Here is a 24,989-nt window from a genome sequence, read left to right on the forward strand (position 1 = left end):
TTGGGTATAACTCTGCTTAGTGAACTGACATTTCTGTGGACTCTACAAGTGATGCTTCGTTGGTTAATTTTGTAGTTGACATCCTTGTTTAATTGAATACATCTATTATGTGTTCACTTGCTTCTGGAACATTATTTTCTCACTGTAGAATCATAAAGTTGTAAGGGGCTATCCGGACCATCCAGCCCAACCCCCTGCTCTGTTCAGGATCAGCCTAAAACATCCCTGACAATTGTTCATCCAACCAGTACTTGAATACTTCCAGTAAGGGAGAACTAACCACCTCCCTAGACAGCTAATTCCACTGTTGAACAACTCCTACTGTATTTTCCCCCCAATATCCAACTGGTACCTTTCAGTCTGTATTTTATTGAGAGTCTTATCCTCTGCTGCCAACAGAAACTCCCTGCCCTCCTCTAAGAGACAGCCCTTCAAATACTTAGGAAGCAAAATAATCATTCTGAACAATTATATTTGGTGTATTTCACTGAACACTTATTTTTAGTCAGTGTCTTCCCTTGGCGTCTCATGGCTTTTGCCGAAGTTGGCAGTGATAGAACATACTTCATTATAGCAAGGATGGTGCACAATTCACAAGAGGGCAGATCCTTGTGAGTCATATAGGTCATTCCCACTTGTGTGGAAAAATATGACGACATCGCTGTGCTCAGGGTTCTATTTATAGGTCAGCCAGAATTTCAAGTATGTTTTGCTTTTTTTAGATACAGTAAACAGTAACAGCAGTTTGTCTTGAAATGAAGTTACTGCTATTCCTTAGAAGGAACAGTGCTTAATCAAATATTTAACCAAAGGCCACAAGTCAGAGGAGGAGCATGCTGTCTCCAAATATAAGTTTGCAAGGGAATTGGCATATATGAGATGAGTTTCTCCTTCCTTCTTAGTAAAACTTAAAAACAACCACAATTATTCAATCACAGGAACACAGGAAACAAATGAAAACTGTAGTGAATGCTATTGCAGTGGTTGCAGCACCTCTACTATTCCACCTTCTTTTTTGACCCCTCTCCTCAATTGCTGTAATCCTGCTCCAAGGTGAAATAAAAAAATTACCCTTTTGACAATAAAAGGTAGCTATTTAATTTGTGCTCTTGAATAGTTGTAGCCAGTATCCATCTTGAATCCTCAAACTGCCAGGATAGCTATTGAACATTTTTGTATTACATTGTATACAATCTTGAGTCTTAATATTATTCTGTACATGCTGATAGCCTTAAATATTATATGTTGTACTGATGTAAGGAACAGCTTATACAAATTCACGGACAGGGTGCATTTTGACCATTACTCCTGTTTCTTGATGTTATCAACCTGGTATTATAATTCTGTTGAACAAAGATTGTGAAGCAGTATATTTTCCATTTTAAAGCTTACTTTAATGGCCAGAATGAACAGTCTTTGCTATATTAATTGTTTTATGCCTGATCACTTAGGGGGAAGCCTTTCTGAGTCATAATTTGAAAAATAGCTGCTACATCATAATACCCGTATCTGGCATCCTTGTGGCTTATGAAATCACAGCTATATCTGGATTCTTTTCTAATGACTGGTTATTTCCTTTTGCTGTAGCCTTGATAACAAGCCAGCGGCTGAATATCTGAGTGCACTTCATTAGCAGCAAATCAGCCTTCACAGTTTATGCTAAGCAGCTTTTTTTATACTAGGAATTTGTTGTGCAATGAGATCTTCCTCTGTATTTTGCACATGTGGTTTTTCATAAAAGTATTTTTAGGGCCATTGTTGCAGAATTATTTTTCCTTGAACCCTAACTTGATGTGGTCATCATTTTTTTTAAAAAAACACCCCAATTGATATAGTTACAAAGCAAGTCCTATAGCTAAATGAGCGTGTTTATGAATAGTTACAATATAATAGTTAATGGAGTCTTTACTGAAATGCCTCTGCTTAGACAAAGATGCACTTGGATGGTTTTTGGGTTCTGAACTTACAGTGAGATCTTCGTAATTTTTTTTTTTAGCTATGAACTTGTGAGATTTATTTTGCAGCATTTATAGTCCACCTTTCTCTGAAATAATGGGCATGTGTTCGCATGCTATCAAGGCACGGCTGATTTATGGAAACCCTGTAGGGTTTTGTAGGCAAGAAACTTTCAGAGGTGGTTTGCCATTGCCTACCTCTGCGTGGACTGAAAGAGTTTTAAGAGAACTGTGGCTGGGCCAAGGTCACCCAACGGGTTTCATGTGGAGGTGTGTGGAGTTGAACCCAGTTCTCCAGATTAATTTGTCTTAACCACTACACTGTACTGCTCCTCAGGGCCTCCAAAAGGTAGATTTAATAATTTTATTTTAGAAGCAAAACAGATTAATTACTGAAATTTACATTTTAGGCTGTTCATTTCAGAATAAGAACGGTGTTATGTGATACCTAACAGTGTGTTCATTATTTGCAGTTGGCTATCTGCCAAGTCTCTGTGAAAGTTATATGCCACCTGTTGTATTTTGTGCAACTGAAAGAGACAAATTATAAAGTTTCTAGTGATTATGCATTTTAAAGGTATCCCTGAGTACTTAACTGTGTTCCCTTAATAATAGGCTATTAAATTATCTAGAAAATGATAAGCTTGGGTCAGTTAGAGCTTTATTTAAATGCTCCATTGTTGTCTGTGACAGAACTCCAAAGTCACTCTGTCCCCTGCCATAGAAAGCATGGGGAAAGTTTCACTTGAATATATGGAGTTGTCTAACATCTGCATTTGAATTGCATTTATGAAATAAATGAGAGAGACCCATTTGTAAGATGTTAATATTACTGGTATTATATGGTGATAGTTACAGTTATTAAAAATCTTCTTGATAGAAGTCTTTCATCAAGTTGACTTGGAAACTGTGATACAAACCTCTCAGTATGAAGACTTCAAATAGTCTGTGGTCAGGCTACAAATACTGAGACCTTGAAAATGATTTACTGTTCTTGGAATTTTTTCTTTGGGATCTTAATTGGAATTCTGCAAGCATCTCTTGAAGAAAAACTTTGCAGTTCCTGTCCTTTGGGTTAGTGCCTAAAATAGTCAAGTGGGCATCCTTGCTTGTAGAAAATCTGGGCCTGTTATTGCACGTAATAATCTCCATGATCATCTTATCTGGCTAAAAGATGGCTGGCACTGACTTGGGGAGAAGTCTGTCTTGCAAGATAAACTCAAGAGTTTAAGAAATATTATTTGTTGAGCCCAGTTTCAGCAACTGTCCAGTCCTGGGTATGAGATACTACAGAATGTATTAGTGTAATTACAATGTTCTTATTTGCTTGACTCCACTGTGTGTTGATATTGCCACCATATAAACTCTGCCTCTGGAGTTCTTGTCTATATGTGCCCCCCTCTACACTTTACAAAATGTAAATATATTCTTGTGCTGTTGAATGGTTACTTCTGAAGATTAGGCAGTCTTAATACTGAGATTTCAATTTAATGACTGAGATTTCAAAACCCGGAGATGACATAAGCTTTTTATGTATTCAGGTGACAGAGTCATAGATGTAGGGTCAGAATGGCGAACATTCAGCAATGACAAAGCCACCAAAGACCCATCTCGAGTTGGAGATACCCAGAATCCTCTCTTAAGTGATGGAGATTTGACTACAATGATTGGCAAGGTAATATTTAATCATAAAATGTAATGTCTTAGTGCCATGAAAACATGTGTACAGCAGTAGGAAGGTCCTGCAAAATGCAAATTAGGGCAATTTTATTCCTTTAGCTGTGCCTAATAGTTGTTTCATGATCACTTCTTGTTGGTGTTCTCTGTGTCTTTTTGGGTATTCAGACTTGGAGACAGCATTCCTTGACCTTTCTTGGTATTATCATGGCCCTTTAACGGATTCTCCCCCCCTTCCCAAATATTCAATTTGTGTTTTTTTTCTCCTCAAAAACAAGGACTATAGGAAGTAGGGGAAATTAGGGGGCAATTTGTTTATGTTTCTTTATCTGCTGCTTTTTGGGAGTTCCCAAAGCCACTCTAAATTACTTATACCAACATAAGCAAATGCTTTCCTGACATGCATTCTGCCATATGACTAGAGATTAACATTCCCAGGGACCATACTGTTTATTCTCACAGTGCTTTATGAACCCCCATCAACATCTCAAATACTGATGAAATTGGATGCAGCTGTACTGAACATGTTGGGTGAAAGGAAAGGGGAAGTACTGCTAGACTTGGGCATATTTGGTCACTAAGGCTATTTTCAGCACTGGTGACTAGTTTTCCTTTTGGAACAATAGCTATTTTCCGTAATTGAAAGAATATTATGGTCTAGTTTATGAACACAACAGAGCTGCAGCTCAATCCATTTTGTACATGTCACAGTTTGAGTTTTCCTTAGTGTCTTAAGCAACATTTTTTTTCTAGAGAAGAGTAGATATGTGATGAGACTGCACTGACTGTTATTAAGACACTGTCAGGTTAAATAATACCAGTGAACATGAGAAACAAATAAGGACACATTCTAGTACAGTGAATGACTTCAGTTTTTCCTGTAATCTTATTCTCCTTAAGAAGATCCTGGAACTTTTGCCTACTAGACCAGCATAGAAGAGTTTAGTCAGTGGTGTGTTGCAGTTCACTATTTTCTGAAGGCAGAACTACTGTTTTGTAGGGGGCAGCAAACTTTTAAACTGCATTGTGGTATTTTCTCCTAAAAATGAGGGCAAGACCACCTTTAGTCACAGAGTTCATTGCTGTCAGTGCAGAAAGGCAAGCTTTAACTGGTAAGTTGTGCCAAATGGTAGAATATATAATCTTCTTGTATTACAAAATAAAGAGCAGTCCCTGAATATCTGCTAATGAGAAAAGCAAGCTGGCTTATGGCCTCTTGATGTTTCTGTGACTAGAAATGTAAAGTTCCTGGAAACTTTTAAATCTTAGGAAAAGTATTTCTCCCCCCACTTCTGCCTGCAGAAACCCTCCAGAAATTGGGGAAACTTTGGCCCACTCCGCATGAGCCATTAAACACTAGTTTAGAATTGGGGGGGGGAATGTTGGGGGGGGGGTATTTCGCGCAGATCACGCCCCTAAAGTGTGTCTGCCCGTGTTATTTCCCCCAAGCGGGTTTTTTGAGAATTGTGCTATTCGCGAGTTTTTTGAAAAATCCCGGGTTTCAGCTGCTTGTGAGTGAACAACTGGACAGGAGTAAAAAATAGACATGCCTCTGTGAGAAGGCGTGACAGCAATCCGCATTGTTTCCATGGGCTCCAGTTGCTGCCTGCACAGATGCATGCAATTGTGGGAACAGGAAAGCAGGTTACTTTATCCTGACTTCAACCCACTATACATTTTCTGTACAGAAAGGGCCTTGGAAATATATGCAATATTTATTTTCCTATCCAAGCAAAACTACTTTTATAGATTTAATAGCATAAAATGCATCATAAATCACGTAGCATATAAAGTTATATTATTTAATATACTTACAAAATTTAATAGCAGAAACATTTCATTTTTTGTAAGAAAAATTGCACGTATACGCAGTACTTGAAAAGTCGCAAACTGCTGCACAGTAGGCATCCTACACATATTTTAATTTTTGTTACTTGAGAGGTACAAAACAAAAAATATGAAAATAGAAAAATTTTGTAGTGAACAAAAGGAAGTGTGAAACTGATTAACTTTACAAAGTTATGTGGTACCTAATTTCCACAATAGTTATGTAGAGAATGTGTTCATTCTCTGCATAGTTTTTATTATGATTATTTAAGCAAACAGCAACTAAAAGTGTACACAAAAACAAGCTGTATTCTGAGGGGGAAGGGCGCTCTTTTGATTTCTTCTGTACCAAATATAAACACAATTAAAAATTTACCACTTGCTCTGTAGAAATATAGAAATATAATTCAATTATTTCTTGATTATTACTAATAGGTCCCCCACTTTTCTCTGTTGTATCTGTTTTCTTATTCTCCTAGTCCACAGATTATCAGTTCATTTTTTCTGTTTTAAGCAAAAGGTTTATCAGGGATTTCCAGTTATCAGTAAAATTAGATAAGTTCTTTTCGCTAATCAAAGAAGTAAGCTTAACCATCTCAGCCACTTCTAATAGCCAGCGTGGTATAGTGGTTAAGAGCAGGTCGATTCTAATCTGGAGAACTGGGTTTGAATCCCCATTCCTCTACCTGAGTGGCAGAGGCTTATCTGGTGAACCAGATGTGTTTCCCCTCTCCTACATTCCTGCTGGATGACCTTGGACTAGTCCACAGGTCTGCAACCTGTGGCTCTCCAGATGTTCATGAACTACAAATCCCGCCCCAATTGGCCATGCTGGCAAGGGCTGATGGGAATTGTAGTCCATGTACATCTGGAGAGCCGCAGGTTGCAGACCCTTGGACTAGTCACAGTTCTTCGGAACTCTCTCAGCCCCACCTGCCTCACAAGGTGTCTGTTGTGGCGAGAGGAAGGGAAAGAACCTTGTAAGCCACCCTGAGTCTCCTTTCAGGAGAGAAAGATGGGGTATAAATCCAAACGCTCCTCCTCCTCTTCTTCATCTTCACAAACTATTCTTCTATTGTAGGTTCAGATTGTTATGAGAATAATTCAAATATTCCCTTTCAATAATACTCACATACGATCAGATAACAGCAGGTAGCATTTATTGGTCACTTCTGCAGAAGGAGATCAACAGGACCCGAAAGCCCAGTCAATCTGAGGTCTGAGATGCAACTCGGCTCATATTTAAGGTCATGGTATTACAAATCTTTTGCGCACATAGCCCCCACCCTGGAAAGCCCCAAGCTTGTTTTCGGCAGTTATTGCTCGCAAGTATTGTGTAGTTGTGTAGTTTCTTTATATTGGTTTCAATTTGACCTGATTCGTTGATATAGTGACAACAGGTTGTATTTAACCAGAAACATAAGCCCCCCTGTGCACTTAAAAGAAAGTCCAGAGCAATTTCATGCTGAAAGGATACTCTAGCCAAGGATTCAATTCCTATTTCTAGCTTTGCCACGCTGTCTGCTGTGTCATTGGCCAGGGCCTCTAATTGTGCAGATAGTATTCTTAACTGTTTGACATTCCATGCTACTCCTACCGTTGGCCATGCAATAGCTACAAACCGTTCTCCTTCTGTAAGGTAAGTGTTCAGGGGGTCATATCCCAGTGTGGGGTCTATTTCCCTTTTTGTTCTCCACTGCATCTTTCTTCCCCAAGCTTCTTTGGGCTGATCCTTTGGGTAATAAATCATTCCACCTGGTGCAATGGTCCCCAAAGTGCAAATTCCCTTCCACCTAGGTGGAAGTATTTTTAATGCTAAATTACCACAAAGCCAATAAACTCCAGGAGGGAGTGAATATATGTATAAATTAATATCATATATTATCTGAAGATGTACCATATTAAAAGGGGTTACTACATTGTTATATAAGGAAAGGGCTCCTGGATATGGTTCAAGTTCTGCTGAACAATTAAAGGAAGGGTCTGTATCAAGCCAGGGATTGTCGCTACAAATCGATCCTGCCTGGGACATAAGTAGGGTCCTTTCACATGAGGGGTAGCTTCCCAGGTCTTCTATTGGGTCTGGTGCTGCAGTAGGTGGTAACGGTTGCTCGGTGGGTTTAGGAATAATTCTCACAAAATGTATAAAATTCCCATCCTGGGTCGGGATCCTAACGTCTCCCTTTTTGTTCTGTATGGGGGTTTTATATTGAGACCTTATTCTAAATTTTATTTTCTTTTCCGGTTTTTCCTCGTCTTTTTCTATATCTATCCATTTAGAGGCCAGTGTTCCGACCTCCTCATTCCTATGCCACTGCAGGCAGAGAGGAGCTTCCGGCCAACTCCATGGTCGTGTTAAAGCAATGCGGGTTGGGTCACTTATTCCTATGCGAGATTTTTCAATCACTTCAGGATTGGTGGCTCCTGCACAGAATGTATCGTTCCAGGCGTCCAATGTGAGGGCTGAGGAGGGTAGTAGAGGCCACCCTCCGGATCCCGTAGCTGGACCGTGGCTACACAACCAGCATTCAGACACATTCAGGGCCCTACTGGTGTTCCGGGCTAAGAGGTGGAACTGGTTGCGATGCCACCCGGCCTGGGATTGGTGTCTCTGCAAGCAACTGAGCAAGAATATCCCGACCCACATTATCATTCTCTGCATGTTGGCTTTCTTGAATTATGTTAGTTGAAAGGATTTCGTCTTTCCTTTCCTCCTCTCCTTCCCTTTCTAGAGGACGGTATGGTCTACCGATAATGTGACACCCACAATATTGGCGGTGCCAAAAATCTTGACTAAGGGACTGGTAATGGGTACAGACCCAATTGAAACACAATCGAGATGGCTTCCGATACCACCACGCTCTCACTAGCGGCTTTCCAGGCCTCTGTTGGTAGTAAGCTATTACGGATGCAGGTAAACTAGCAATATATACGTCCGGTTTTCGTCTTGCTACTAGTATTTTACCCCACCTGTGTTCAGCAGTTCTGAATTCAAATCTCTGCCATTCCCAGTAAGCACATAAAGGACCAGTTGCATGTAGTTCAGGGCCTCTACCAAAAAATTTTGGGTCTTCAAGCTGCCTTGCTATGTTCTGAAATCTCTCGACGCAAGACCACTCGATATTATCGTCGCTAAGATAAGTTTGCATGGGAATTTGTGGCTGCTTCTACTGCTTTCCTAATTCGTTCCTTATGTTTGGTATATTCACCTCCACGACACACACAAGGGACCAAATGTTCCCAAGAAGAGTATGTATATAACCGTCTCCAGCTATAAAACTTATTAAATGCTAATTGTCCGGGCAGCAAGGTTCTCCACCGTCTTACCCGCTTTTTTGTCGCCAACCCTTGATAATAGGCTAAAATAAAAATCTTTTCTTTCAAATATGCCTTCCTTCTCGAATTTGGCTTCACAAGTGCTTGTATTCGCCCCCAAAAATGATCTTCCTCCCTATATTCCCATCTTTGCCAAACCCAGTTCCCACAATAGCAACTCCCGTCCTCTACCAATACAGGCCCAAAAGGATAACAGGCAATATTTTCAAACACATATGCAAATTGTTCAAACCGACGTTCAGGAGTCCAACCGGGGTTGTCTCTCTGTAAACAACGAATTCGAAGAGCGTGTGAGGTTGGAAAAGTCATAAAACAGTTCAGGAGGCCGATTGAAGAGGTGCAGGCTTAACCCGGGTATGGTGAGTCCAGCCTTTTTCTTCTGTTCGGACCGCTGTTTCCGTGACCAAAAGGACAAGAAAGGGTCCTTCCCACTGCGGCCGCAGTGGCTCAGTTCTCCACCGACGGATGAAGACCCAGTCACCCGGTTGGAACGAATGCACAGCAACCTCTAGGGGTGGGGTTTGATGGATCAGTCCTTGTTTCCTGTTAGCAGATAGAATTGAGAAAAGTGCCAGCACGTATTTCCGCAAAAAGGCATCTTTAATTTCATGAACGGCCCCTGCAGGCTTTTCAGGAGCCACATCCCATATAGAGAACCCATATAACATTTCAAAAGGGGACAGGCCTAACCCTGTTCTTGGCTTGGTTCTAATATTAAATAGTGCTAGCGGCAGGACCTTGGTCCAAGGTAAACGGCTTTGTAACATCAATTTCTTTATCATGGCTTTCAAAGAACCATTCATTTTCTCCGTTTGACCCGAACTTTGAGGGTGCCAAGGGGTATGCAAATCCCACTGAATCCCAAGTTGTTCCATAACCCCCTGGAGTATCCTTTCATTGAAATGGGGGCCCCTATCACTGTTCAGACGCTCAATTAAACCGAACCTACACAGTATGTGTTCTAAAATCAATTTACAAACCACCCCTGCTGTTGCTCGGGCAGTGGGGAAAGCTTCTACCCAACCCGTCAATCTGTCAGTAAAAACCAAACAGTGTTTTAGCTTCCCCACCGGTGGCATATCAATGAAGTCCAATTGAACATCCTGGAAGGGATGAACAGCCAGTGGGCGACCTCCAGAGGGCTTTGGTGCCGCTCCCTTTTTGTTTATCTTTGCGCAAATATGGCAGCTAGATGTGATCCATTTTGACAAAGTCCACACCCGTTTGCTGACATACTTCTGCAAAAACACTTCTACCAAAGCCTGAGTTCCCCAATGGCTCCCATCATGAAGAGCCTTCAGTACCTCTCGAGCCATTCCCTCCGGCAGCCACACCCTACCGTCTGGTAATACCAACCGCTTCTGATCCCATTTGGCCCCCTGTCGCTCTGCACATTCTTCCTCTTTGTCAGTATATGTCAATGGGATATTAGTGTCTTTCCCTACCGGGATCATGGTGGCTAAAAGAATTTCAGGTGGTTCCTTTTCTAAGGCAGCTTGTTTAGCAGCTTCGTCTGCATATCGATTTCCTATAGCTTCCAAGGTTACCCCCCTTTGGTGCCCTTTCACGTGGATCACCGCAATCTGGGCGGGACCCTGGAGAGCGTTTAGGACCTCAGACACCAATCTGACATGCGCTACTGTTTTCCCTCTAGCATTCAAAAGCCCCCTTTCATTCCAGATTTTTCCAAACACATGAACAACTCCACATACATACTTTGAATCCGTATATATGTTGACTTTCATGCCTTTAGCCAATTCTAAAGCACGTTTTAAGGCATATAGTTCAGCAGTCTGGGCAGAAAAAGAGGGAGGGAGTGCTCCTGACTCTATCTGCTGTCCCCCTTCTTCCATTATTGCAAACCCACTTTTGCGAAGTCCATTTATCACTCTGGACGAACCATCAATGAACCAATTAGCTGCACCTGGAAAAGGGGTCTCCTCCAAATCCTCTCTTGGTTTTGTTTGCAACTGTATAATGTCTATACACTCATGATCATTGGCAAACTGTTGGTTCATTGAGGGAGGGAGTCCTACCACTGGTCCCATGTTTTGTTCAGTAACCAGAATTAAATCAGACTGTTCTAATAGCTGTGCTTCAATCTGTAAAAGCCTAGAATCAGTCATCCATTGTCGAGCAGCATGTGATAATACAGTTCTAATTTGATGAGGGGTATGTACTATCATTGCTGCATTCACTACAAATTTTTTTGTCATTCCAACTGCTAAAGCCACTGCGGCACAGGCTTGAAGGCACGGCGGCCAACCCCTAACAACTGGATCCAGGAGTTTGGAAAAATATGCCACCGGTTGGTCTATCCCACCCTTTTTCTGAACAACCGCTGAAACCATGTGGCCTTCCCTAACCATGCAAAACAGGTGCAAAGGTTTATGTCTGTCGGGTAAGCCCAAGGCTGGCGCATTTATCAGTGCCTTTTTAAGAGCCTCAAACGCTTTAATTTCTTCTCTCTCCCATTCCAGCCAGTCGGGTTGTTCGTTCCTCAATTTAGCTGTCAAGGGTGTGGTGTAAATAGCGAATTCAGGAAGCCAGGTTCTGCAGTAGTTTACAGTCCCCAGGAATCCTCTTAATTGCCGCTTTGTTGTGGGGAGAGGTAAATCTTGTATTCCTGCTACTCTTTCGGGATCTATTAGTTTCTTTCCCTCCTTTAGGAGATGGCCAATGTATTTTACCTGAGTTTGACAAAACTGGAGCTTTTTCTCTGAAACTCTGAGACCCCTTTCAGCCAGAAAATTGAGCAGTCGAATAGAGGAAGTCCTTAAACATTTAGCCTCTTTCCCACTCAGCAGGAGATCATCCACATACTGAGTTAACGCAGTGCCCGGAGTGGGGTCCCATTCGCATAAAACTTGGGCCATTATCTCCCCAAAGATAGTGGGTGATTCACAATAACCCTGAGGCAAGACATTCCATTCTAAACGAGTGACCAACCCGGTATAAGGATGCGGCCATTGAAATGCAAACAATGGTCTGGCTGAAGGGTCAAGAGGTACACAGAAAAATGCCGAAGTTAAATCTATCACTGTGTAAATATTATGACCCCCGGGGACATTGCTGAGAAGTACGTAAGGGTCTTGAACAATTGGGGTTCTTTGGACTACCACCTTATTGATCTCCCTTAAATCTTGTACCATGCGGTAGGATCCATCTGGCTTTCGAACTGGAAGAATGGGGGTAGAATAGGGCGAGGTGGATTCACTAATTAAACCATCATCGTACAGGCTTTTTATAACTGGTGCTAATCCTAGCTGGGAGTCTTTAGGGACTGGGTATTGTTTGACGCATACTGGGCGCTCATGTTTAACTGTAATAGTTACTGGAGTGACATCTAACAGTCCTGGGTTGCCGGGGGCTGCCCACACTTGAGGGTTAATTTTTTTTTTATCTACTTCTGTCAACATCCCCAAACGGGCTATGCATTTGTCATCCTTTAGCTTAATGGTCATTCCCAGTTTTGCCTGCAAATCTCGGCCCATCAAATTTACTCCGCTAGACGGCATCCAAAGAAAGTCATGCATGCAAAGGAACTGACCGTCATTTGCACGCACAAGGAGGGGTGCCAAGATAGGGACCTCCGAAGGGACTCCCTGTACTCCAATTACCCTACTTCTGCCCCCAGTTTCTCTCATGTGGGGGACTTTTTCATATAATGTGGATCTTGTGGCACCCGTGTCTATAAGGAAGGTTATGGGGTGTCTGTTCTGTCCTACCTCTAAAGTTAACAAGGGTTCCTGCGAGGCAGGTCCAGAAAACAAAAACCCCCGACCCCTTCAATCGTCTTCTTCTAACTGCATTGCCTGGCGGAAAACACCCCGTTGCTCCCTGCCCCTATTCTCTGGGTTGCGGCTACATTCCCCTCCCCAGTGTCCTGGTTGCTTGCAGATCCGGCAGACATCATGGGGCAGCGGAGGGCCACTCCCTCTTGTTGCTGTACCCCAATTTTGCCCGGTCGTCATGGGGGGAGCCACTCTCCAATTCCCAGACCCGAAATGGCTGTCCCGTTGATCTGCTCTGTTCCATTTAGACCCCCCTGGTCTAGGTTGGGTGGAGCCACTCTCCGATTCCCAACTGGGTCCCACTGACCCTTTACTATAGGCCCCACTAGCCTGTCTGTTCCCTATAGGCCCCCTGTTCCCAGAATCAGGTCCCACTAACCTGGCTGGCTGGTTATGTCTCATCACCTCTTGCACTGTCTGTACCATGAGATTAATTTTTTTCTTTTCTTGGATGTCGTCCCTGCGGACCACAACTTTTTGAGCTTCGTTAACAAGCTCTTGAAGGGATTTTTCCATTAAACCATCAATTTTTTGGAGTTTTTTCCTAATATCTTCCTGTGCTCCTCCAATAAACCTTAATTTTAAGATAGCTGCATTGGCATCAGCCTCTGGGTCCAGCCCTGCAAATTTTCGCATACTATCCTTCAGTCGAATCATGTAATCCCAGGGAGTTTCCTCCTTCCTCTGGGGAGCCCCAAAGGCTTTGGCAATGTTGACAGAATGGGGAATAGTTTTAATTAAACCCTGGAAGACCCTCTTTCTAAATTCTACACACCGGGTTCGATCTGCCTGTTCCTGTAGGTCCCAATTATTTGGGGTGACTAGTGGAATCTCAACCTTAGACTCCCGATCTGTCCTTCTATTATCTTCGCCCATCCAAGTTTTTCTAGCTGTTTCTACCGCTTGATTTGACACTTCAATATTAGTAAGCTGCTGCAAAATATGCAACAGTTCTGTAGGAGTAAAAACAGACGGTCCTAGGGAATCCTCAAGGGCTTTAATAAAACCTTCAGGATCCTCATTAAATTTGGGAAGGTGCCCTTTCATTTCTCTTATCTCTGCGGATGTTAACGGGGCCTCAACATATCCTATTTGTCCATTTCCCTGTGGTACCTGTCTTAGGGGGGCTAGTCGGGTTTCCTCTTCATCTAAACTGTCTGTTGAAGCACTCGCCCCCCATCTCTTGGTTCTTTCTTGTATCTCCTGTACTTCTTTGGGCAGTTTTCTTACTACAAAACCCTGGTCTTCCTTTCTCTCGCCTTGTTGACTATCCGGAGGGGCTGATGCATCTTTGGCGTTTTGAACAGTCTGGGCGGTAACTGCCTGTCCTGCTGACGGTCCGGCTTGGACTGCCGCTTGAACAGGCAATTGAATGGCCTGGTTGAGTGGGGCTTGGGCAGGTGGCCTGTAAGGAGGGGGGAGATAATCAAGGGGATCCCATTTCTTTGTTTCTTTATTCCATACTTTGTTCTCTACCTCCCTAGCTACTTCTATGCTGGGGTACAGTTTACACGTCCCCTCTTTGCACCTGTCCTGCAAAACAAATCCATATCTCCATGTATCGATATATGCCATCCCGACATCTGGACCAATCAATGGATCTAAGTCCATTAGATCCACTATATATTGATACATTTCTTTACAAATTCCTTTGTCACAAGTTCCAAAAATAGGCCATCTTTTTCCTGAATCCAGTGGATAAGTGGGCCAAATGCCTGTGCATAACTTCACCATCATCTCTTTCTGGAGAACCTCTGTGCCGCCTAACTTATCCCATTGTTGAAGAATCTGTCCCAAAGGGCTGGTGTCCGGAATCAATATAGGCTTACTCCCATCCTTGGGAGGGGAGGCTTTTAGACTAGTCTCGTTACCTTTTCCTTTCCTACTTTTACGGCTCAACTTATTCCCCATATTGGAAAATAATAACTCACCAAATCCGCAGACGTCTGATTTTGATAGGAGCCGGCTCGCTAAATGCTGTTACTGATCTTTCAGGGTTTCTTGACGTAGAGAAACGGAAGGGCTGAGAAAGGGGAGTGAGCCGAACGAAAGTGGTTCGGGTGCACCTGCTCAATTCCCTTTCAATCCGATCCTTTTTCTGTTCGGTCAAGAGGGGGCAAAGCCTCCTAATGCCCAAGCGGGCACGATGGGAGCCCTCTCTCCTTTTTAGAGAGGTCCCTGTTCGGGCGCCAATTGTTATGAGAATAATTCAAATATTCCCTTTCAATAATACTCACATACGATCAGATAACAGCAGGTAGCATTTATTGGTCACTTCTGCAGAAGGAGATCAACAGGACCCGAAAGCCCAGTCAATCTGAGGTCTGAGATGCAACTCGGCTCATATTTAAGGTCATGGTATTACAAATCTTTTGCGCACATAGCCCCCACCCTGGAAAGCCCCAAGCTTGTTTTCGGCAGTTATTTCTCGTAAGTAACTTCTGCTTTCTTTGAATAATATGTTATTCTAGCAATTTCAGCAAAGCAATATCTTACACGTTCCTGTAAAGTCCCCCTGTTCCCAGAAGGCTTCCTGTCCTGACTTCTCCTTTCTTTGCGGTTAAGCGTGTTTTCCCGTTACAGTTAGTATATCTCAGTGAGCTTATTACAAATACTTCTGCAAACGTGTTTTTAAAGCAAGTTCCCTTTTTCTATTTGCTATATTATAATATTAATCACTTATGGATTTCTCACAACTCCAACTTTTATTCATAACAAGAGAATTTCCATTTTTTGCACATACAGTATTTTCACTACTGATGTCATGTATAAAAATAGAATTTCATGTATTTTTTCTAACTTTATACCTTTTTCAAAGCTGAGTCTTCAATTGTTATTCACAGTTTTCCTGTAGCCTTTTACACCAGGCTAAATAATTCATCCATGTACAGCTGGTTTAGTCTTTTTAAGTAGCAGACTTCTTCCAAAAGCCCTTTCATTAAAAAAATATTAAACTATCAAGTATAGTAACTGACCTGTCTTTTTTATCTCACATGTGAGCAAGAGCAAAGCAAAAATGTCCTTTCTTGCATTTTCCCTTTTAATTCACATTTTTGTCAGATCTTCTTATTGTTTAAGATTCCATTCTATGTTTAATGATTCCCCAGAGAAAAGGAATAACTCACTGCTAGGCTGCTTAACTTCAGCATTTTTAATATTTTAATTTATATATCAAATTTATAAACCGCCCACCCCTGAAGGGCTCTGGGCGGTGTACACTGGGCCAAACATACAATGGCCAAACCAACAATACACCAACTAAAATAAATTAGAGCAAGTTAAAATTGCTCTTTTTACCTGTACCTGTAAGATTAATTATCCTTTAGTACTTAAGAAATAAAGGTTGTTCTTAGACTCCATGATTAGTTACATTGCAGCCATGAGCAATTGATCTCATCACTGTTTCCTGGCTCTCAACTGTGGGGTGAGCTGTAAAAGCTTCCACTCTTCCAGTTTATTGAAGAGGAGAGCTTCTTGAAGCAATGTGGGTTATCTCCTAATCTTTCTTTTAACCAGAGTGATTTGCTCAGCTGAAGTTTGCTTCCTCAGCTGGCTTTTTCAACTTCAGTGTTCCTTTGCATCTTGCAAAGATGGCACACAGCATAAATCCCCCACCAGAAACCCTTAGAGCATGTATTCTCAATAATGGCCTATCTTTGAACAAGTGAACTAAATTGTCATTGTGTTTGTATAGTAAACACTCATCTGTCAGGAGTGCTTTGATTGTGTGTTCCTGCATTGCAGGGGGTTGGACTTGATGGCCCTTGGGGTCTTTTCCAACTCCATGATTCTAAAATTGGTCAGTTCTATCAGTGCAAATCACTTTTTGACATGTTTTCTTTGTCATGGCTTCCATAACTTTGACTACGAGACACTTTGCTCGTCCACTAAAATCTGTATTCAAATTGAAATGCATCATGAGTTTGTGCCTGGTGGTGTGCAAGTCCGGGAATGCAGGCCAGTCCTCCATGCTCTAGATTCTGATTCATTCAGAAGTTCCTAAAAGACTCATCCTTCTCTACTTGGTGTCTGTCATTCCCTGCATGAATACATTCTAGAATACTCTTCTAGCCAATTAAGGGGTGTTCCTTCACATCCTGTTGGATAACCTATTGTGAAGTCAAAGATAAAATGGCACATTTTCTTACCTGAATATATAGAATTCACTGCTGTAGAAGGAAAGCACACATTGGGTATATGTGGAACATGTTCTAAATATACATGTTTAGAAATCAACTGTTTTGGGAACACAGACAGTAAATTATTTCTTCCCATTAAAGGAATCTTTGAAGAAACATATCCACCTTAGTGAGTTGAATATTGAAAGTATTTTGATGTCTTTCAGTACACAATACAGTGCCAGGAGTTCAGTTGTGTTCCAGCTAGTATCCTAAGAATGTGGGTAATAGTCAAGCAGATCTGGAGGTCTTCCCACTCACTCAGAGATTATTCACTGCTTTTATACATCCTTGGATTCCTTTTTCCTCAGGTTGAGGTAGAATGGTTTGCTGTAAATTTCCCTTGTGTACTACCCTGTTTCCCCTAATATAAGACATCCCCGAAAAATAAGACATAGTAGAGGTTTTGCTGAAGTGCGAAATATAAGGCATCCCCAGAAAGTAAGACATAGGAAAGTTTTTGTTTGGAAGCATGCCCGACGAACAGAACACAGGAAAAATAAGACATCCCCTGAAAATAAGACATAGCACATCTTTGGGAGCAAATATTAATATAAGACACTGTCTTATATTCGGGGAAACACGGTAGTGTTGGAAAGGCAGCCAACCACACACTGCTCACTTCAGGCTTCCTTAGAGTAGTTTTTTGCCATGCTCTGTGGAAATGCTTAGAAATTTCAGGTCCTCCTTTTTTGTCTAGGAGCAGCTTAACTGTTAAGAATTCCACAGCTCCTAAAAACCTGGTAACACTTCAGTATGTATGAGTGTAAAGGGCATCATTTTAAACTTCCTCATATCAGAAGATATTAAGCCCTTCCTTGTGACCCAAGAGCAGTGGGTTTTACTTGTTGCCAGCTGTCTTTGTCACTAATACATATATATACAAGTCCATTTTCTTTTTAAGGAGTAGACTCTTTGACCAGTACCATAAACATAATTATAACTGAGTGGTTTGCTTCTTTTAATGGCATTGTACTAAAACCATGCAGGTATCTCTGATCTTATGTAGAAACTTAGTGCAAGAACAGATAACTTCCTCAGCTTCGCTGTCATTAATGGAAGAATTCATCAGAGAGGGAGGTTAAATGTGATCCATCAACTTCCTTCTCATAAGTGAGGAGTATTTCTCCACTGGAGCAAAGCTCCTTGCTTAGCAGAAGGGAATTGTTAGATCCAACTCAGCATGTTGCTTCTCTTCCAAATTGGCTTTTGGTAGAATCTTCACCTTGCTGCTTACTTCAAAAGGCCATCATGAAGGCAGCAAGTACTCCTTATGTTCTCCTAAGTACTTCACTTACCTGGGGTAATCAACACTGATGTGGGAGATTCCCATGTAAGCAGGCATGCTACTCTGCTAATGCATAGCCTCATTGGGACCGGGGTGGAGATTCTTGTCAAAAAGGAAATAACTATGAGCAAGAAAAGCTAAAGGAGTGGTGAAATGGCGGTTTCAGGATGTACAAAGTGTTTTACAAATGTTGAACTTTAAAAGTACTCACTGCTAGAGAAGGTAATGGTCTCATTAGGAACAGCCTGTTCAGCTTTTTCCATGTGGAAATGGGTAAAACAGTGATAGCTCCCTGCTGCAATGTAAAGGCTGTATAACCAATTCATTTTCTTAATTGCTAGAAAAGTGTCAGGAAGCCCTGCTGATTGCAAGCAGTGACTTGTTCATTCCTCCCCTGTCCCAAATATTCTTAATAAAAATCAGAAGTGTGATCATAAATCTTTCTCTGCAGGGCACAGGTGCGGCAAGTTTTGACGAATTTGGGAATTCCAAGTATCAGAACCGCAGGACAATGAGCAGCTCTGACCGTGCAATGATGAATGCTTTTAAAGAAATCGCCAGTATGGCAGACAGAATCAACCTCCCCCGAAATATAGTTGTAAGTTCGCGTCTCATTCTCTTAAATTGTTCTGGCATTTACTTAGTTAGCATAATATAATGAGCACATGAATTTTTGATATTATTGCTAATTAAATGGCCCAGAGTTAATTAAATTTTGTCTGCTTGCTTTGAAGGATCGAACAAATAATTTATTCAAGCAAGTGTATGAGCAGAAGAGCCTAAAGGGAAGGAGTAACGATGCCATTGCCTCTGCATGTCTCTATATTGCCTGCAGACAAGAGGGTGTTCCACGGACATTTAAAGGTAAGCATCTAACGGTTGACCTTTGCTTAACTAGTGCAGACCAGCTCCTTGTGGGGTACTATTCAAGAGAAATAAAACGAAGCTTCCAATTCCAGGGGTCTTGTAAGGGATTTTGCCCTTTCTCTAGTGTGGTTTATCTTTGTGCAAGTGCATGGTATAGATTGGCTTAAATGTTAACGCTTCAGGTCATGACTAAAAGCTACTATGTGAAACAGATTGATATGAATGAATAAGACTGAAGAAACTGTTTCGTATCACCAGATATTCATTGCCAGGCCAAACCCACAAACCTAAAGCAAAGTAATTTTGATTGTGTTATTTTCAAAGCCCAACACCTAGGCAAAGTGACAAATTCTGGTCCTGTCCTGTCTATTATAGGGCAATGTGGCTATACATGTGGCGGATGGAGTTACAATTCTACTTAGTACTTTTAGTTGAAAAGGGTATAGAAGCATATTTTGAGTCTCTGGCTCTAGGGTGTGAGTGTATCTGAATTTAGCATCTTCTTCCTGCTGTTTCACAAGGCCCAGTCCAAAGATAGGTGGAAGCAGTTGATCCGGGAGTGTAACTTGCAAGGTTTACAGCTAAGATTTTTTCCGGTGGTGCCAAATACAGTTTCCTTGCTTCCTGGAAAGTCCACTTTACGTGTCTCTCTCTTCCTGACTGTGGAGTAGCTGTGCATATGAATGGGCAATTTGGGGTATGTGCAAGGTGCCCAAAAGCTACAGTAAACTACCTCATCAGGAAATTAAAATCTGACATGTGGTACTTAAGTTACTGTTGGCTGGTTCAAGCCTTTTCCATTATGATCTTGTTCTTTCTTACTTCAATAAAACCTAATAATGGTGATATTTTGGTTGGTCCTATTAAAAAGGCTGTCACTGCTGTGTTGCAAATTTATCTATGGACTAAACTGTCTATGTGCCGTCTGCTGTTTTGAACTTGTAGGTAGGTTAGTGCTGCAAAGCATTATGTAGAATTTGACAAATATTTCTTCCTAACAAGCCCCAAATATGTATTTGTTAATCAGATGAAGCAAAGTAACAAGCTCACTTTATGTGCACATTGTTCTGGTGGCTTTCCTAGTATTGCTGCTGTTCACAGTACAATTGCAGGGAGTTGAGTTTCACGAGAGAATCAGTGCAATCTAGTGTTACTTTCATGTTTTCAGAAGGAGGAGTTTGATTCCTTTTCTTCTGGGGAACCGTCTGATTTCTGCTTTTGGTTCTTAGACAGACTCAGGTTCCATAAACGGAAAAGGGAAATAGTAGCTCTTGGCTTAGTGATTATTCTTCTGAGGTTGACACTTCAATGTCTTTTAGTGGAATGTTTCTAAAAGTGTATCTGAACTCATTGGGTATGTAGACTGAATTATGGGGCTGTGAGAATTTAAGATCCTGGGAGCACAGTAAGAAATTAACTTAAAAGTAATTTGAAAATTAAGCTTTAATTTGCAATAAGGACTTAAAGTATTGCCTTTATTTTAACCCGTGAATGTCTTGATTGTTTTTAGAAATATGCGCTGTCTCCAGAATTTCAAAAAAGGAAATAGGCCGATGCTTTAAGCTCATTTTGAAGGCCCTGGAAACAAGCGTGGATTTGATCACAACTGGAGATTTCATGTCCAGGTTTTGTTCAAACCTGGGTCTTCCTAAGCAAGTCCAGATGGCAGCAACACACATTGCACGTAAAGCTGTTGAGCTAGACTTGGTCCCTGGGAGGAGTCCCATTTCGGTAGCAGCTGCAGCTATTTATATGGCTTCACAAGCTTCTGCAGAGAAAAGGACACAGAAAGGTAATCTTCCTTTTTATGCTAAATTTTACCATTATCTCTGTAGAGTAGTAATTCCTCTGAGAAGAGAGAGACATTTATGCAGAAACACTATCCTTGCTTTTACTTCAGTCTTAAATGAATCTCCTCTTTAGCACTTTGCTACTATGTCTTCCTTCCTTTCCCCCTTAGGCTAATTTTTTGTGTGATCAAACTGTGCCAGATTTGCCATACAAGTCTCTTATAGTGAGTTTTCTGAACCTATATATGCTCATATGGAATTAGAAAAATAATATATCAAGCAACGTGCTATGCATCGTTTTCTTAGATATGTGGGTGCATTGGTAACAGCGCCTCCATAAACTAAGATGCTAAAATGGCATGTAGCACTGATTGCTCTGGATTACTATAGACATGTAATGCCTGGCTAGTATGATCAGTTAGACCTTATTAGGACCCTGGGCTAATTTCAGTCTAGTTTTTCTCTAAGGTATTGAGTGGTTCTCGGGCTGAAAGTAGCTCCTTCAAAGGAGGCAGGGAGATCTTGGCTTTCTGACATGGAAAAAGAGTAGTTGCATGCCTACGTACATAATCCTGAAAGATCAGAAGTTCTGGTTTTCTTCTCTAGTTAGGGGGTGGAGGCTAGGAAACGCCATTTTAAGTGAGAAGAACCACCTTCTGCATAAAAACCTGGAGATGTATTAGTAAGCTATAGATCTTTTAAAATATGTATTATGACTGTGCGTATAAGTCTCTACCATATGATATTTGCCTAAGCCCACAAGCCAAGACTTGTGGAATGCCATTTTGGAAATCTTATCACTCCAATTGTGGTGGTTCTTGAAAAGGTCTTTAAAGAATGGAAGAACTAATGACTTTCACATAGATCACTAGTAACAGAGTTCTCTTCTAGTTGCAGTTATGTAAGTTAGAAACCACTGGGCTTTGACCCCTTCGACCCTTCCTAGAAGGTCCTGCCTATGATCTGCACAACTGCAATCCCCTATGTAGGACTGCATAAAACTCTGGAAGAATTATTGTTTCACTAGGAGTCTTTTAATACAATAGCTTCAAACACTTCTGATTACTTTTTAGAAAGAAATCAGCAAGAATTTAAGTGAGCCTGGCTTCCTCTGCTACTAGCCTTATCTCTAATTGTGGAATAACCTGGAACAGAGTTTCCTTTGATCTTAAAGCTGGGATTGGGAACATGGAAAAATATGGGGCTTCAGGAATCTAGGACACCGCCTTTGTAGGGCCTCTGTGATTAATGCCAGCACTTTGAATTGGCCTAGAAACTGACTAAATACAGGCACAGTGTTGTTTCATTGGTCACCCCACCAAAATCCTCAGACTCACTGATATAATACAGGCTTATTCCTGAGTTGTTTTTTTTCTTAAGAAATCTCCTTCTCACAGCATTTTTAACAGTCAGAAACAGACCATTGGGAGAGAAGGAGGCAAGTTTTATATTCTGTAAGTTCAGAGATGTGCTTTGGAAGCTTCTTGTGCGGGATCCATCACATGGAGGTGATTGAAGGGATATTTTCCTAGCAGCCTTCTGATCATTTCCAATACTCTGTCTTTAAGGCAGGGCAACTCTTGTGAACAGAACACATTGCAGTTTAAGGGGCCAGTGGAACAGGAAACAGAAGGCAATTTTGCCCAGTTTCCCTCTCCTCACTGCAGTGTAGGTTTTTTTTGACAAAATATCCCCCTCCACTCAGAGGTTTTTTGGGTACCAACAGTAGGAAGCAGGGGAAAAGGGCAGAATGGATCTTTCCCAGCTTCCAACTCATTCCATAAGTTTCTTGGCTAGATCTGGCCTTTATATAGCTATGCTTGTCACTTTAAGGATGGGCCTTCCAGCTGATCATGTCTGACTTGGTTTTTATTTCAGAAATTGGTGACATTGCTGGTGTTGCTGATGTGACCATCAGACAGTCATATAGACTAATCTACCCCAGAGCTCCAGATCTGTTCCCAGTAGATTTCAAATTTGACACCCCAGTGGATAAACTACCACAACTGTGAAACTCCAAAGGCTGCTTCTAGACCCTACAAGAATTTGATTTTGACTTACAAAAGAGGTGTGTAAAGGAATTATTACTCTTCCTTCAAGTTGCTGAACTGGTTAAAGGATGTGAAGAGTGCCTAGCAAAGGAAGGAGCAAACATTCCAGGTATAAACAAGATCATTTTGTGACATTTGTTTCTGTATATATTAGTGAAAGTAATTATTTAACAACCACTGCAACAAGCTTAATTTCCTATTATATGTACTTAGATTTCTTTCATAGAGATCTAGTAAAAATGTATTTTGGAAAATATTCCAAATTTTGATTCCTGAATAAACTGTTTTCCACAAACATTTACTGACTTTGTTTTAGTGTTCCTGATTTCATTCTGAATAAATACAAACTTGGTTCAAATAAGTTTTAAAAACCATCTTCCATTTCCTGTTAGTTCTTGGCTCCTGCCTGTGGGCTGTTCATATTATTTGCTGGCAGTTTGGTAAAATACAGCTTAAAGAATGAACAGCTGTCCCCTCCCTTACATGCCACCCCCTCCCTCCCTCCCCTCTCCTTGCATGTCACCCCTCCCCTCCCCCTTCCTCCGCTAGTGTGGGTGGGCCATGTCTAGATGCCGGGCCCCCTCCCTCTCCTCCCTTGCATGCCACCCCTCCCTCCCCTCCCTTGCATGCCACCCCTCACTCCTTCCCTCCCTTCCCTTGCATGCCACCCCTCCCCCTCCCTCCTCTAGGGTGGGTGGGTCATGTCCAGATGCCGGGGCCCCTCCCTCTCCATCCTTTGCATGCCACCCCTCCCTCCGCTGGGTGGGTCATGTCCAGATGCCGGGACCCCCTCCCTTTCCTTGCATGCCACACCTCCCTCCCCTCCCCCTCCCCCACTAGAATGCATGGGCCATGTCCAGATGCCGGGCCCCTCCCCCCTCCCTTGAATGCCACCCCTCACTCCCTCCCCTTCCTTGCATGCCATCCCTCCCTCCCCTCCCCCAACTAGATTGCAACAGTGCTTTCTGACCATCTTGGAAAAGAAGTCAACTTTGCCAAGGATCTGACATGATTCTTTATGATTAGTTTTATTCATAAATTCATAAACCAATATCTAAGTACCCCTTAAGTACTAGGTACTGTTCAACAATTAACCTCAGTCACTTAATCAGAGCAAATCTAACCACCAAAGCAACAAGATCTTCAAGATGCAGAATTATTGGCAGTAGACCATACTTTAGTATGTTGTCTAAAGCAATCATGTATCTTCACCATGAAATAAGGGGCCAGGGTATTGTGGCTTGCTGGTAATGGGGAAGTCATCACACCTCCAAAAATCTGCTCTGGTAGTTAAGTATACCTGATACTGTGGATGCAATATCAACAAACAAGGCTGCTATATGCAATTATGTAGTTGCCAGTAGCAGTGGAGTTTGCCTTGCATGCCTTAAAGTATGAGATTTGAACCATGATACCTAAAGGTTATACTTTGACCTTGATTCCAGACGACTCACTTCCATCACTATCCCACCAAATGTTGAGAGTCTAGCACATCCTTCATTATCTGACCATAAGCATGTGTAATTTGAGATGCTGATTTTGTCAAGTTCCTGAAAGTATAAAAGATGACTTGATTAGAAAACTCAGTAGTTAGCTGCTGGTACAACCGTATCTAAGAATTTGTGGTCCAATTCAGATGGGAGGGATCAAAATGGTGTTTGGGAGTGGCAGAAGGCCCCGCTGGTGCATTTGTTCCCTCCTCCCTCATAAGGAGCACCCACACTGGTGGAGAAAGCAAACACGTCAGTGTCCAAGTACTATACCCCATGGTGGCCACACCCAGAAGTGGGCACTGCCAGGGAGCTGAATTCAGGAATTCCCAGATGAAAATACCAATTCCAAGCAATTTAATTTTAATATGTAACCAGTCTCTTTTAGGTAGCAGTATTTGATATGAAGGCAAAGGTGAAAAATTGTTCCAAATAAACTTAAGATGCGATCAGACAAAAATAGGCTAAATTGGTGTAACAGCATAATTGATGTCCATCTTTAGTAATAACCATTTGATTATACTTGCTGCATTTTACCTTCTTGTTACTGTGCAAGATCCCTTAGGAATGCTTAGTCCTGATGGAATCCCTGGCAGTCATCCCTTGTTTCTGCAGTTCTACAATGTTTAAGTAATGAAGGCCCAATAAGAGGTTCTGACTGCTTTTAAAATAGTTTAGGTCCATTAAAATATGTGTTAAAAAGCACAGAACTGATCACTCCATACTATGAGAAGAG

General features: G+C 41.7%; 1 protein-coding gene across 1 annotated transcript in view; it reads left to right on the forward strand.

Moving 5' to 3' along the window:
- GTF2B (general transcription factor IIB) overlaps window positions 1-23,058 on the forward strand; it is a 40,371-nt gene extending 17,313 nt beyond the window's left edge. The window contains exons 3-7 of the mRNA XM_048496666.1: window positions 3,497-3,630; window positions 18,507-18,653; window positions 18,790-18,919; window positions 20,433-20,714; window positions 22,591-23,058. Coding sequence (XP_048352623.1) covers window positions 3,497-3,630; window positions 18,507-18,653; window positions 18,790-18,919; window positions 20,433-20,714; window positions 22,591-22,724 — 827 coding nt within the window. The 3' untranslated portion in view covers window positions 22,725-23,058. The remainder of the gene's footprint in view (window positions 1-3,496; window positions 3,631-18,506; window positions 18,654-18,789; window positions 18,920-20,432; window positions 20,715-22,590) is intronic.
- Window positions 23,059-24,989: the final 1,931 nt, after the last annotated feature.

The sequence above is a fragment of the Sphaerodactylus townsendi genome, linkage group LG05 (genome assembly GCF_021028975.2).
Source record: "Sphaerodactylus townsendi isolate TG3544 linkage group LG05, MPM_Stown_v2.3, whole genome shotgun sequence".
Taxonomy (NCBI): domain Eukaryota; kingdom Metazoa; phylum Chordata; class Lepidosauria; order Squamata; family Sphaerodactylidae; genus Sphaerodactylus; species Sphaerodactylus townsendi.